This window comes from Tachypleus tridentatus, chromosome 6, assembly GCF_004210375.1.
Source record: "Tachypleus tridentatus isolate NWPU-2018 chromosome 6, ASM421037v1, whole genome shotgun sequence".
NCBI lineage: Eukaryota > Metazoa > Arthropoda > Merostomata > Xiphosura > Limulidae > Tachypleus > Tachypleus tridentatus.
Window position 1 is genome coordinate 100,392,126 of NC_134830.1, and position 16,188 is coordinate 100,408,313.

The 16,188-nt window shown below is 34.4% G+C and overlaps 1 protein-coding gene across 10 annotated transcripts in view; it reads right to left on the minus strand.

Moving 5' to 3' along the window:
• Positions 1–16,188, minus strand: part of LOC143253183 (H(+)/Cl(-) exchange transporter 5-like) — a 92,401-nt gene that overhangs the window by 2,276 nt on the left and 73,937 nt on the right. For all 10 annotated transcript variants that reach the window (XM_076506602.1, XM_076506600.1, XM_076506604.1 and 7 more), the window contains one exon: positions 16,005–16,123. In XM_076506602.1, the coding sequence (XP_076362717.1) occupies positions 16,005–16,123 (119 nt within the window). The remainder of the gene's footprint in view (positions 1–16,004; positions 16,124–16,188) is intronic.

The window sequence follows — 16,188 nt, forward strand, 5'->3', positions numbered from 1 at the left end:
CAGTATAATATTTTGAAACACAAAACTTTGTGATCTAAGTATTAAAACACAGGACACAACAGAGTAGGATATTTTGAAACACTTCATAATGCAACTAAGTATTAAATAATAGGATACAAAACCTTGTCCCTTTACTCAAAATTAAGGTTATTTTAGCTTAATGAATATTTATTATAAATGATACTAAACTGAGTTAGATTTTTAACTTCACTGAATTTAGGTATGTGCTTCCTGTATGTGCTAATGATGTAACATTTTGTTGTAGATTTGAATTAAAGAAACAAATGTTAAGATTTCACATAGTTCCATAATAAGCAAACTAGATTTTTGGTAGATTTGTATGTAGTTCATTGCAGAATTAATGAAATGATAAAGTTTCATATATTTATAGAATGATTTAAAAGTCTGGGTGAATAGCATTAAAAACCTTTTGGTGACACACCACACAAAATTAAGTTTAAGAGAGAAAAATGTACAAAGAATATGATTAAAGACAATAGGGTTGAGAAACCAACAAAATCATTCCTATAAACAGTTTATATTATGTTGTAAAACCTCTGTGATCCAATAATGTTTTCTATCATTGGTCAACCACCTTTCCAAGTATGTGACAAACTCAGTCTCCAACATCTGATAAACACAGGGTAATGACTAAAGTTGTAAAACTTGTGAAACATTTAATGTTCAATAACCATTACAAAGACTCAAACATTATTTCCAAATCCCATCAGTTAAAACAGCTTGTGGAATAATTTAATAGCTTCCAATTAACACTTTTGTGACTGGTCACAACCCAAAGGCCATGCCATTGTGTTTGTTGACTTGCATTCAAAATTTTATTGAACTACTATTTTATGAATTAATTCCTTAATTTAAAGTAAATATTGAAATAATATGTCCAAATACAGATTTTAGTGTGTAATGTAACTTGGTATGTTGAATGCAGCACTATTTAAAATTAGATATTTGTGATGTCAAAATACTAAATATATAGTTTTGTATAAATTAGGAACTCAAGTTACTAATATTAACAAACTATAATCTAAAATAAAAACCTCATATCTTTTCATTTTTCTGAGATATGGCATATGTACTGACTCAAACACAGTGGCCCTGTTCACCTCTTTCCACTTTTGAAAACAGTGCCTTATATACACTTAGTTTAATATATGACATTAATAACCATTTTAATATTAGAAAACTCCAAAACATTCATTCTTTTGAATTTCTTTCAATTAGGTTAATGTTGTCTTTAGTCTGTTCGAAGTTTTATATTTTTTTAAAATATAAATACAACCTTAGTTACTTAGCTTAATCTATTTTAGTGGAATTATATGGTATCAGTGTAGTTAATTATGATTTTTTGGTTATTCAACTACATAGATGTATATAAAACCTAAAAAGATTTTGTTTGATGTCATCCACATGACAACAACCTATGTTTAACAGTAACAGAGTTCAAAGTTCAAAGATAGAAGAGATAGCTGTTTGGTTTACTTCTTGATTTATTTTATTGCTCTATATTTTAAGATAAATAAGTTTAATAATTTATTTTAAATAGTAATAATCTATAGACATATATATATATATATACATGTGTGGATGAACTTTTGTATATTATATGGAACCCCTCATGAAATGGTTGATTTAAGTCTACTGTCCAAAGTTTGAAACTATTACTTCCAGTAAAACAAATAAATTATGAAGAACATTACAATAAGTTAGAAATTTTCCTAAATTAATCAATATAACAAGGATGTGAAAAAATGAAAATGACATATTACAAAGTTTCAAAAGTTATGACAACCCAATAACCATGAAAGAAGAACACCATCAAATAAACATGTTATAAACCTTTCTATGTGAGCTTGAAACTCAACCTTTGGTTAAAGTAATAAAGCTTGCAATTACTTCAGACTTGAGACTTTTGAAAGATGTTAAAACAAATTAACATGTCCATCTCAGAATTAATAATTACTATTACCAATAATCACCATTCTGATCAAACTCCCATACCAAATTTAACTAAACAAGAACAATGAGATATTAATACACTGAAAATCAATAATGCTATTCAAATATTGTCAGCTGATAATGTAGAAGCTATTGTGATTAAATGTAATAAAGAAAATTAAATTATATGATCCATCATTTTGAAAAGAAAAAAAAAACTTGCCAAAAAATCTAGTTTTGGTCTTAGAAAGAGAAACTCACATTGTCTTGTTAGAATTAAAATGAAAGAAAATATTTCCAGATAATCTACATTTCCATTAAAAATTAACAAAAGACTATACTTTCCTGCTTGTATGACCTTCTGAAAATATATTATGAACAGTCATCAGTTTATTCTTTGATAAATTCTTTAGGCAGAGCATTCATGATGAAACTTTGTAGAATGGACAGCAACTGCCTGTTGTGAAGACACAAGTGTAGAGGATGACGATTTAAGTCTTCAAGCCTTTTGTCTTCAAGTCAGTGTGTGTGTGTGTGTGTGTATTGTCATAGTGGATTATGAAGAGCCTGCTATGATTGGTTGGATTATAACTGTATGGATTATCATTGGAGAAGAGATTTCCTGTAGATTCAATCAATGATAGCCACAAGTTACTCACCTCTAATCTGGAATCTCTGTTAAGTGAAGGTTTAATAGTGTTAATATAAAATCATTATTTGATTTTTCTTGTCTTCCAGAATTTGTCTGTATCGATGATTCTAGTTTTCTCCCAATTTATTCTGTGTCCAGTTGACATGGTGTGCTATGCAATGGCTGAATTTTATGTTTTCATGAGTCTTGTACTCTCTTTATGTTCTTTTATTCTTATCACAAATTTTCTTCCTGTTTCTCCAATGTATGTATCATTGCAGTAACAAAGAATTTCACAGATGATGTTTTTGAGATTCTCTTTGCTAGGTCACTGTTTTTTTCTTTACCAAAATGGACCTTAAGGTATTGTAGGATTTCCATTGGACTTCTATGTTGAATTTCTTAGATATACGTTTGAGTTTAAACAGAATGGTTACACCCCCTCCTTCATCAAAAACTCCTTAAAAACCATGACAGAAAGAAAATATCAGAAAGTCACCACCACACCTACAACATTTCAGTGAAAAACTAAAATGCATAGCCAAAACATTCAATATAGAAGTCCAGTGAAAATCCTATAATACCTTAAGGTCCATTCTGGTAAAAAACAAACAGCAACCTACCAAAGAGAATCTAAATAAAATGTCATCTATGAAATTCCATGTTTCTGCAACAATAAATACATTGGATATATGGGAAAAAAACTTGCAACAAGAATAAAAGAACATAAAGATAATACAAAACTCATGTAAACACAAAATTCAGCCACTGCAGAGTATGCCACGTCAACTGGACACAGAATAAACTGAGAACAAAGTAGAATCATTGACACAGACAAATTCTAGAAGACAAGAAAAATCAAAAAATAATTTTATATTAACACTATTTAACCTTCACTAAACAGAGATTCTGGATTAGAGATGAGTAACCTGTGGCTGCCATTGGTTGAATATACAGGAAATCTCTTCTCTAGTCAGAAACAGTAATAATCCAACCAATCATAACACGTTCTCCCAAATCCTCTAAGACACTATAAAAAACCAACAACACCTACATACACACACTGACCTGAAGACAAAAGGCAGAAGACTTTCAAAACATCATCCTCTACACGTGTCTCTACAACAGGCAATTGCCATTCATTCTACAAAGTTTCAATCATCAGTTTAACCATTTCACCCAAACATAACTTTTCTCAGCATTAAGCAAACCAATTTAATCAGTACCAGATTTATGTAAATATAATAGTACTTGATTTACTATTACACACAAAGCTACATAAAGGGTTATCTGTGCTCTGCTCACTATGGATATCAAAACCCACTTTCTAGTAGTATATATCTGTAGACATACCAATCTGCCAATGGGGTTAAGTTACTGTCTGTTGTATGTTCATGCAACTACTCAGGTTGTGGATGGATCTTCACCAAGTTTGTTATAGAGGTATGTGTAATGATTCTTTTGGCTTAGTTATAATTCAACTTGCAGTAGGATTGTAATACAAATTAAACACATTGTTTTATTTAATAAGTACAAACAAAGAACTAGTTAATTGTCAAGCTATAGCTTAACAGTTAACAATAAGGCTAATAGTATTTAATTATAGTATTAACTGTTAATTTTAATTTTATAAATAATACAATGGTTAAGACTAGTTTGGGGGTTAAGTGTTCAGTGTGTGTTAGGTATGCTAGGTGCAAAGAATGGGTTTTATTTGGTAATTTTGGACTACTATGTGCTCTTAAGAAAGTTAGCAGTGATGATAATCATTTTAAATTTTGAGTTTGAAGACTATCCTAACTAATATTCAGGTAAATATATAAAGGGAAGTATAACTGTAGGAAACAACAGCAGGACTTCAAAAGGAGCTTAAGATTTTATATGCAAGGGAGACAAGAGCTAAGATTAACAATGACGTTCAGAAAGTTAGAAAGGGCAGTGTTAGGGTTAAAAGTAGTGAATTTAATTGTAAAGACCCTATTCTATTGAGCAATAGATTTCAATAAAGTAAGAAAGGGTCTGGCATCTTTGCAAGGGATATTAATTCAAAAGTAAGGGAAATTTCAAACTAGGACTTAAATAGCAAAAATAAACTGAAATAAAATTGAGATATAAAGGAATGTTTTGCATAAGAAGTCAATATAAAAGTAATTATAAAAATTGGATTAATTGTTACTAACCTAGATGATCCTGAAGTCAGACATTTATTTGAAATACATAGTTATAGGTCATTTAATAGGGACAGAGAAGTAAAGAGAGAGGGAGGAGTGGCTGCATATGTAGAGTGCAAGTTACATTCTGTTGAAGTTGAGAACAATAAAGATAATAGCAAGGAGATTGAATACATTTGGGTTTCTGCTAATATATCAAGGAGAAAAAATTTTAGATGAACCTGATTGTATTAGTGAGATTAAGATTTCAGCTGTTAACAAAGTTAAAATTATGGGTGATTTTAATTTCAGACATACTTAGTGGGACAGTCAACAAAATTTCACTAACAAAAAATCTTGCCTTACAAATCTTTTGATATGCTTTGAAAATGTTACTGCATATGTAGATGAGGATAAGGGTGTAGATTTGATGTATCTGGATTTTAAGAAAGCATTATACAAACTGCCACATAAATGGCTTGTGAAGAAATTTACCTCTGTAGATGTGGGGGATAAGTTAACTAATTGGATAAAAAAGTGGCTTGATGGAAGAAAGCAGAAATGTTTTAAATGGAGTTCAGTTAAATGGATTAATGTTGCAAGTGGTATACCTCAAGTTTCCATCTTAGGACCACTGCTCTTTTTGATTTATATTGTTGACATAGATGAAGGAATGGTCAATAAATTACTTAAAGTTGCTGATGATATCAAGATCTTGGGTGTTGGTGGCTGTGAAAAGGATGCTGCTGCTTTACAAAAGGATTTAGATTATTTAGTGAGTTTGGCAAATAAATGGCAGATGGATTTTAATTATGATAAATTCAAGATTTGCATGTGAGTTATAATTTGAATAGGAATAGGATTTTAGGTTCTACTTACAGAAATATTAAATATAAGTCTAAAGAGGTTATAATTTCATTGTATACATTACACTTGGAGAATAGTGTTCAGTCTTGGGCTCCTTACCTTAGGAAAGACACTGAGTTGGAAAAAGTTCAAAGCAGGGTTACCAAAATGGTACCCAGGATGGAGGGTTTTCATATGAAGAGAGAATGAGATCCTTAAAATTGTTTTATCTTTATAAAAAGAAAAGTTAGAGAAGATCTGATTGAAGTGTTTAAAATTGTCAAAGGAACTAATAATGTTGATGTATCAACAATTTTGAGACTTAAGAGTGATAATTAAAGAACTATGGGAGACAATTGTAGCTTTAGGAAAGGTAGAAGCTACTTTCAGCTAAGACAATTTTATTTTTAAAATAGAGTTGTTAGCTTATGGAATGGATTCTCTTTGGATGTTGTGGAGACAGTAAATTTAAGTAGGTTTAAAAGAAAGCTTGATAGGTATACAAATGATAAGGGCTGTTCTAACCTTTAGGTGAAGAGCAATATTATGGAAAGTTCTAAATATTTTAAATAACTGATTTTTCTTGTGTTTTATTTACTTATTTTAATAGGTTCTTTCGATATTTCACACTTATACCCTCTTTTACAGTTATTCACTGGTAGAATTATTTATGAAGTCAATGATAAATCCTTGTTTTTTTATATTTGTCATTTCTTTTCATCTCTATTTTTATGATTCACAGAGATATCATGTAAATTTACCAATGCCTTTTTAACCTCTAAAATTTGGAAATTGGTAAAATCATGTGTATGCAATAAAATAGTATCCAAAACCATTTTGGCCTTCTTACAAGCCAAATTTTGAGCCCAAATATAATTTCATAAAATTTTTAAGGTACAAAAAGAAGCTTATTATCCCATCAGAAATGTTCCTTCCAGCTCCCAATCACAACCACCCCTTACTAGTAACTAAAGTATTCATCCTATTGTTTACTTTAATTCTTTTAAATTTTGTTCCTCCATCACTTTTAAAGGCAACTCATTTTAAAAGCCAACCGACCTGTTTGAAAAGTAATACTGTCTAAACTGCAGACAATTCCTACACTACCAAAATTTTAATTTATGGTCCCTTGTCCTATTATTTTCACTGCTAAATATTAAAAAAAATTTAATGGATCCATATTATCAAAACCTTTAACCCTATCTTGACTGGTCATGGGTTAAAGGCCATTTCAGTGTTTGCTGAATTGCATTCAAAATTTTATTGAACTACTATCTTATTTCTTTATGTCAGTAAGTTTGGTATCAAAATGTATATTATAACTGAAATGTTAGTATTATATATTAATTTAATTTCTTAATTTATAATTAAATATTGATTGATTGATTTAATGTTTTATGGCACAAAGCAGCTAGGCTATCTGCACCAAATGTCCAGTAAAAAAGGAAAAAATAAATTAAATGTAGTAAAATACATAAAAGGAAATGAAGGCAAAACAAAACAGCACTGAAAAACAGAAAAAGCATATAATCAATGTTGACACCTAGTCTACACTGTTAAGAGAGAAAGCAGAGTAAGAGAAGTTGTAAAGGACTTTCTCTAGCAAAATGGTAATGATCATAACCCACCAGGAAGACTAACAGGTAAGTACGAGAACCACCGTCAGTCACCTGAAGTTGGCCTTTCTAGTCCTGGTTCTGGGTTATGTTGTCATAGCAGCCATTATGTAAAGGAAAAATAAGAAAAGTGTTAAAAGACATATAGCAAAATTGTAATAAAAATTAGCCAAATGTCCTGTGAAAAGGTAAAAGTAAAGTAAATGTAGTAAAATTTGTAAAAGGAAATGAAGGTATAACAAAACAGCAATTAAAAACAGAAAAGGCATAAAACCAATGTTGACATCCAGTCTACAAAGTTGTAAAGTACTCTCTGTAGCATAATAGTAATGATCATAATCCATCAGGAAGACTAACAGGTAAGTACAAGAACCACCATCAATCACCTGAAGTTGGCCTTTCCAGTCCTGGTTCCGAGTTATGTGTCATTATGGCCAGTACTAAAAGGTAAAGTAATAAAAGTGTCATATGACATGCAGCAAAACTGTAATAACAACTCGCCAGGTTAACTAACAAATAGTTCAAACAGCACCATTAGTCACCTGAAGTTGGCCTTTCCAGTCCTGGTGTAAAGTTATTTGATGTTCTGGCCATTTTACAATGGCAAATTGAACTAGAAAGATTGAGACTCTGAAAAGGGAACCACAATTAAAAAGGTGTAATGAATAAATATCAAACACTTAAATGAGGTTAAAAAGATTAATGGCCTTTAAAAAACTAAAAACTTTATCACGTGGACAGTGTCACTATCATCAATAACACTGTCCAATGTTACAGAGAAACCTGGGACAGAACATGTTTAAAATAGTGTCGTTGAGAGTCATAACGATGGCAGGAAAGTAAAATGTGGCTTACAGTGATTTGAGTGTTACGCAAACTACACACTGGTGCATCAGTTCCAGATAAAAGAAAACGATGAGTTAAAAAACTGTGACCAATGCATAGTCTAATTAGAACAACTTCCTTTTTCCGATTCTTACGGAAGCTAGACGGCCAAAGCCCAATATAGGGTTTTATTTGAAAAAGCTTGTCACGTTGCTCACTCCAAGTGGACTGCCAGCTGGCACAGAGCCGAGCCTTGAATACAGGACCATAGTCCATGTACGAAATAGGGACAGTGGTGATAGTGCCAGAGCAGATATATTTAGCTGCCATGTCTGCAAGCGCATTCCCGCGAATACCAACGTGGCCTGGTATCCAGAAAAACTGGACAGAAATAGATGTTAATGAGAAATGGGTCAGTCGGTTTGGAATATCAGTGAGAACAGGGTGTGAGCCAACGTGAAGTGATTCCAAGGCCAGCAGAGAACTAAGGGAGTCAGTATAAACAGTGCAGTCAGAGTACTGCTCAGCTTCAATATGATCCAGGGCAAGAGATATGGCATACAGTTCAGCAGTGAACACAGAAGCTGTAGAGGGGATTCTGCGCACAACCACCGAACCACAACAAACCATGGCAGAGCCCACAGAGTCACCTGATTTTGAACTATCCGTATAAATTGGAATAGAAAGGTTGTTCGAAAGATGTTCATTAAATAAAAGACGATACTTCCAATCGGGAGTATCTGCCTTTTTGAGATGACTGAAATAAAAGTTACATTTGGGGGCTGTAATAAGCCATGGGGGTATGGGCTGACCGGTGGATTCTGCAATGTTTTCCAAAGACAGAGCCAATTCATCCAATTGCACTTGGATGTGAAGGGCAAAAGGAGCAATGGCAGATCGTCTGTTTTGAAAAAGTAAGGCCCACTGAGGAAGGAAAACACATCCCCAAGTGGGATGCTTTGGTAAGGAGCGAAGTTTCGAAGAATACAGTAAAGACAGTTGCAAATAGCGAAGGTGCAGAGAAGGTTCATGAGATTCCACGTATAAGTTCGGAACTGGGGAGGTGTGGAAAGCCCCAGTTCAGAGTCGAAGTCCTTGATGATGAATAGGCTCCAGCATCTTTAAGGCCGAGGGTCTGGACGAGCCATAGACCACTGATCCATAGTTGAGTTTTGAATGAATAAGAGCACGATATATCTTTAACATAGAACATCGATTCCCTCCCCAACTGGCAGTAGAGAGGACACAGAGGATGTTCAGTGCTCTTGTGCATTTGACCCATAGCTGCTTTAAGTGTGGTATAAAGGTCAGCTTACGGTCAAAGAGAAGCCCCAAGAACTTGGTCTCAGGGTCCACTGGCAGTGAAACTTCACTGATCGGAGTTCAGGATCAGAGTGGATACCCCATTGTCGGAAAAGTGCATGCAAACGGTTTTAGAGAGAGAAAAATTAAAGCGGTTCTCCGTAGTCCACTTCAGTACATGATTGAGGGCTGTTTGTAGTTGCTGCTCAATATATCTCATGTTCGACGACTGACACATAGAGCCCGCTTGCAACAGTGAGAGGGAGTTGTTCAGTAATGGCATTTATCTTTATACTGAAAAGTGTGACACTCAAAACAGCCCTTAGGGACCCCAAGTTCCTGTACAAAAGAATGAAAAAGTGTCGAACCCACACGAACTTGGAATCTCCTGTCCATTAAAAATTTTTTAATAAACATGGGTAGATGGCCACGTAAACCATATGTATGGAGGTCTCGCAAAACGCCATACCTCCATGTTGTGTCGTAAGCCTTCTCAATGTCAAAGAATATTGAAACAAGATGTCGGCATTTGAGATTGCTTAATGGCATTCTCTGATTGATGTTTCAAGTCGAATTAGGTGGTCCATGGTGGAATGCTGTCGTCTGAAACCACACTGGGTGGGCGAGAGGAGGTTGTTTGATTCCTTGAATCAAACAAGATGAGCATTAACCATCCTCTCTAAGGTCTTACAGAGACAGCTCGTCAAAGCAATTGGATGGTAGTGTGAAGGAATCTTGGGATCTTTCCCAGGTTTAGAGAAAGGTAAGATAATAGCCTGGTGCCAGGCATCAGGAAAAACATTCTCCTGTCAGATCCGGTTAAAAAACAATTAGAAGAATATCAAGAGAAGCAGAAGAGAGATAGTGCAGCATGTCATAGTGTACATCATCAGGTCCAACAGGTGTACTGCCAGACTGATGAAGGGCCATATTCAGTTCCACCAGTGTAAATGGGTAATTGTAGTAAAAAAGACAGTCAGTTCGAAAGGAAAGAGGTGAACGCTCTGCCCAAGTCTTGATGGCCAAGAAGGTGGAAGAACAAGCAGAAGTGCTAGATACCCGGCAAAAGCTTTCACCTAGAGTATCGGCAATGCTCCAAACATCAGCTACCTCTTGGCCATCAAAGAGTAAGATGGAGAGGGGGACAGAATTGTAGTGCCAACTGGCCTTTCGAATCCTGCCCCATATGACCTTGGAACTGGTGGTAGAAAATATGCTAGTTATGAACTTAATCCAAGATTCCTTCTGGCTTTGACGTCTTACCCACATAGCATGTGCACGGGCCCGTTGGAAAACGATGCAGTTTGAAAGTGTGGGATATCTACGGAAAGTATTCCAGGCCTGTTTTTGAGCCTTCCATGCCAAGTGGCAAGCAGGATTCCACCACAGACGAGGATATCGTGGAAAACGTGTCAAGGTTTTAGGAATACACTGAGCAGTTGCTTGTATAATACAGTCAGTTACCGCTGCCACACAGTCGTCTATTGATGGCTGATTCACGATGGCAGGATCAAGTTCTGCGAAAGCAGAGAAAGTGGACCAGTCTGCCTGGTAGAAAGATAAAAGAGTGATGGTATGACCCTAGGAAACACGGATGGCTACGGCCTCCAAGGGTGTGTTGAGTGACAAAGACAGGGTGGGCACATGCTGATCAACCAATAGTGCCACCCCTCCATGTACTCGTTCATCATACAGCCTGTCATTTCTGTACAGAGAAAACTGCTGAATGGTGACTGTATCAGCAGGTTTTAGAAATGTTTCTTGTAAGGAAAGACATACAGGATGGTAGGAAGCAATCAGTGTTTTGATGTCATCCAGATTAGAACGTAAACCTCAACAGTTCCATTGTATCTAGGTGGCCATTTTTAATGACGGGAAGGCGAAGTGGCTGGAGAACCCTTCTGTTTACGACCACATTTTTTTTCCTTACTGTCCTTATTCGGAGGAGGTCTATCGACCTCCATGGATCCTGCCTTGAGTCGACTGGGCAGGTCTTTGTTGTTGGAAGGGCATTCCAGTGTCTGAGAATGCGAACAAATGATTGTTTTGCATCGTGGGGATGGAGAAGAAGATGTATCAGAAAAAATGCCTGTATTTGAAACTGAAAAATGTGGATCTTGAGATTTGTTGAACTGTATGGAAGGAACAGAGATGGGTGTAGAAGTCAATTCATCAACCTTTTTAACCATGGAGGTCAAAAGACTTTTCATCTGTTTTGAAAATGATTCTCTTGGAGGTACAGAGAGATCTGTCTGCACTCCCACTGTGGTTGTGGAACGAAGTGCAGCAGCATATGTCTGAGATTGAGTGTCGGACAGCAGTTTCCTAGCCTCAGGATAACTAATGTTATGGGTCGTTTTCAAACGCTGCACCTCATTTTCCTCCAACCATTTTGGGCAAGAACGAAAGTAGGAAGGGTGGGAACCATTGCAGTTGACACAATCTGGGTCCGTGTGACACTCATAGGCATCGTGGTCCTTGCCACCACATCGAGTCAGGGAGCCACGACAGGACGTCTTTGAGTGGCCAAACCTCTGATATTGGAAACATCGAAGAGGGTTTGAAATGTATGGCTGTACCCTGCAAATTAGATAACCTGCCTTGATATTAGCAGATGCACGTGGTGATGTAAATGTCAAAACGAGGATATTTGTCGGCAGTGTAACTCTGTCTTTGTGAGTGAAGATGCGCCTCACTGCAGAAACTCCTTGAGTGGAGAGACCATCGAGAATCTCTGACTCGGGGACATTCTTCAAATCCTTCTCAACAAAAACTCCTGGTGATGAATTCAAGGTAGCATGAGGGGTAACCACAATAGGTATATCCCCAATTGCCTTTGAATTCAAGAAGAGTTCACTGTGTTGGGATGTGGATGTTTCAACCAATATGTCTCCAGATTGAAGCTTCCTTACTGACTCTGGAGAGCCAGCAAGTCCCTCTAGTTCCTTCTGAATAAAAAAGGGGGACATTTGCCCTAAAGGTTTTTCTGAAAGAGAATGTAATATAAGAAAATGGGGTACAGGTGTTACAGATGTTGAAGATTGCTGCTCAGAGTCTTCAAGAAGTGGTCATTTACCTATTGACTGTTTTTTCACTATTTTATTTACATTTTTTGTTGGAGGATCCATAGGAAAAAAAGGAAAATTTCGGTACCCACTGACCCCACCCACCATGGAGCCCTATGAGGGGACGCACTACAATGTCATGCAAGGACACTGCAGCAACACCAGGGTTTCGTGAGCACTATACCCAAACTCCAGCATCAGACACAATATCCATAACACCCGCTGAGAACTTATAACACTGGTACTTGGTTGACTCTAGCCCAAGTGGACCAGCTGACTGACCCAAGGGGGGCCACCCAAAGGCTGCCCGTCTACAGGAATTCAAGGCCAAAGTGGTGTGTTAGGGTTGGACCCCTCAACCATCAGGATCCTCTCCTCCCCTTCACAAGTCGCCACGTACGGCAAACAAGTGGGTGGATGTTTAGATCCCAGAGGAGGTAAACTGAAAGAACAGAACTTTCCCTGGTAGGTCCCCTCACCACGTACAGGAACCCACACCGAGGGGATAAGTAAATATTAAAACACAGCTCCTAAATATTAATTTTTGCATATTACATAGTATGTTGAATGGAGCATTGTTTCAAATTATTAGTTTGTGATGCCTAAATAGAATGTCTCTGATTTCATATGAATTAGGAACTCAAATTACTGATAAGCTAGAATCTAAACTAACAACCTCCAATCTCTTCTATTTGCCAAGATATTGCTACATTTACCGAATCAAACACAGCAACCCCACCCACCTTCTCTATTTTTAGAAACACTTCTTCATACATCTACTAATTGAAAGCTCAGAATGTTCCATAATGGCTTTTTAAAAGAAAATGAAGTCTTCAGGCAAAATTCCTTCTTTTTATACCAGAATCCAAGTAGTATGGTAAGACTTTAGTGAGCATTATATTTCATATTTTTTTAGACCCAATACAGCTTAATAAATTAAAGTGGAATTATTTGTTACTGATACAGTAATTTATGAGTTTTTGTTATTTCATAATGTATATATAAAAAAACCTGAAAAAATATTTCCTTTTACATCCTTTACACGAGAAATTTGATAAAGCTTAACAATCTATGACAAACACCAAACAATTACAAAGTTTGTAACTAGAAGAAATAACCAGTTGCTATACTTCTTTATTTATTGCTCTATATTTCAAGAAAAATACGTTTAATACCTTATTCCTAAATAGTAATAATGTATATATGTGTATCATGTATTATAAATGAAATGTGACTGTAGTTTACAAAATACCAGTCCACTAAAGCACTGCAAAGACAAGGCCAGTTTTATATTCTTGAATACAGTAACATAAGTGCACATGTGCCACATCACTGAAACTTCTGTAATGTTATGCAGACACAGCTGAAAGGTTAGTATCATGCTAAATATACAAAAAAAAAAAAAAATTATATTTTCGTCATAATATTTTTTGGTGGTCATGCAGTTAGTTAAATAAGCCTATCCCATTCAGAGACACAGTAGCAAAAATAACAGATAATATTATAAACACTTTTCTAAAAAACATTTGATAACACTGCACAACAATTTTTTTTGAAAAGTTTTGCTTCCTGAAAAGTTTTTGCTGATTGTGACAGGTACCTGGTGGGTATGCACAAATATAGTTTTGGTTTTGCTTCATCACGTAGGAACTTTGAGAAATAGACAGTTAACTGTTTACCAGCAATAATGTATTTAATTGCGCTTATGTTTCTAATACGCTATTATGTTCAACATAATTAAAAGTGTTTTGCTCCTGATTTTCATTTGTATTCAATGTCCGGCACATCACGTTGCAGTGTCCAACAGTAGTCAGCAAGCATTGATGAATTCCAATTACCCTGATATCGTTTCTTCATTGCAGCAATGTCTTGGTGAAACTAAAGATTTCAATGAAACGGTACGTGATGGGCAAATTTGGATGTGATTTTCGAGATCAGGAGCCAAAAATCTATAAGGAACACTGAACAGTGTTCAAGAAGCAAAAACTTTGTTGTGCAGTGAAATTGTAAGGAGGTTGTAAAGATTTCACATGTAATGTAGTTAAGATCACATTTAACATCCTGTTACTAATATTACTATTAATACTACTGTCTAACAAGTTTGAACTAACTTCACGAGCTTACTCCATTAAATATTCAACACTAATTTTTATTTATAAATAACAGGTTAAAAATATTATACACATGCTTGTGTCTTTAATCAAAAATCATACAGCCAAAATTTAACATTAAGCCTAATAAGTAATCATGTGTAATTGCAATCCAATTTAAACTTAATTTAAATAAAACTTTTTATTAAATATCAATACTTACCACAAATTAACTTCAAGATATCTATTACTAAACAACTTTCAAATGATAATTAATAAATTTTATTTAAAATAAATGCCTTATCAGTTAAAACAATTAATCACTAAAACTTAACTTTCAGCCTAATATTAATAGTAAATGAGTAATTATGTGTAAGTGTAATCACTTTAATTTAAATATATTTTTTGTTTAAAATATCAATACTTATGACAAATTAATTTTACTGTATCTATTTTCAAAACCTTCTGAATGATACTTATTAAATTTTATTTAAACAAAAGCCATATCTTGTTTCTTCACTGCTGAAAAAAGACTTTGTATCTCAGTCCATGTACCCTCTGATGTCACAATGGATTAAAATGCCACTAATAAATATATTTCTTATTTCAAAAGTTAATAGACTTATGTACATATGTCAACTTACTGTCTTCAACAAAATGTGCTTGAAAATTTTACTGCCATTCACTTGACTGCCGAGATTTTACTGTTTTAGTAAATTACTGCTGGTGCATTCCACTATTAACAATTTATTCCAAAAAATTAAAACAATAACCAATAACACATAGGTATAAATAATTCTTTTCTCAAAACATTTCTTAGCACAGTAAACAACTTTATCCCCCAAAATCAAAATGAACTAATAAACTATCGCACTAAACGTAATTAAAAATAAAATTGAATAATAAAGTAATTGAATAATTGCTCAAAAAAAAAGAGGATAATAAAATAAATGAATAATTTGTTGGGAACAAAAGCTGTCACTCTACAGCAAATATGTAAACCATTACTTATGTTTGCAAAGGTAACAAATTTTATGATGCAATTTTCATGATCAAGGTTGTTTTCATAATATTCCAATAATTAATTGTTACATTCATTTCCTAGCAGTTATTTATTATGGCAGTCAAATAACCAGAAGAAAAATATCATGGAACCTTATCAAAGGTATATAGGTGAAAATTCAGAACTATATAATAATGATGAATGTATGCATAAAGAAAAATCTAATTTATAAGAAATATTGACTGTGCCAAAAACAGATTTAACATAAAATAAGAATTAAAACAAATGTGATGTTTCCCTTTTAAAATATTTGTCTTGTGCTTCTCTGACATATAGTATGATTTTTACACATTGTTTTGTGTCTTAGTTTGAGGTACAACTAATTATCTTTTTTTTTTTGCATGCATGTATGTGTTTGTGTTTATTTGAGGGACTTAAGGTAAATCACCCCATTTTGTTATTTCTAAAATATTATTTGTTTCCAACTAAAATCAATTTATGAAGATGAATAAAAAGATCTCACCATATCCAAAATTTTCCGAAGTTTCACAGCAGTAGGACCTGACACAGGTTGAGGCAAATGAGAAGTAAACAGTACATAAGATTCTCCAACTACTCCCTCCTGTGTTTTTTTGGCATTACCTAAAATCATTAATAAAATTAAACCTTCGGGATGAAATTGACACAAAGCATGTTCTTATAAATTT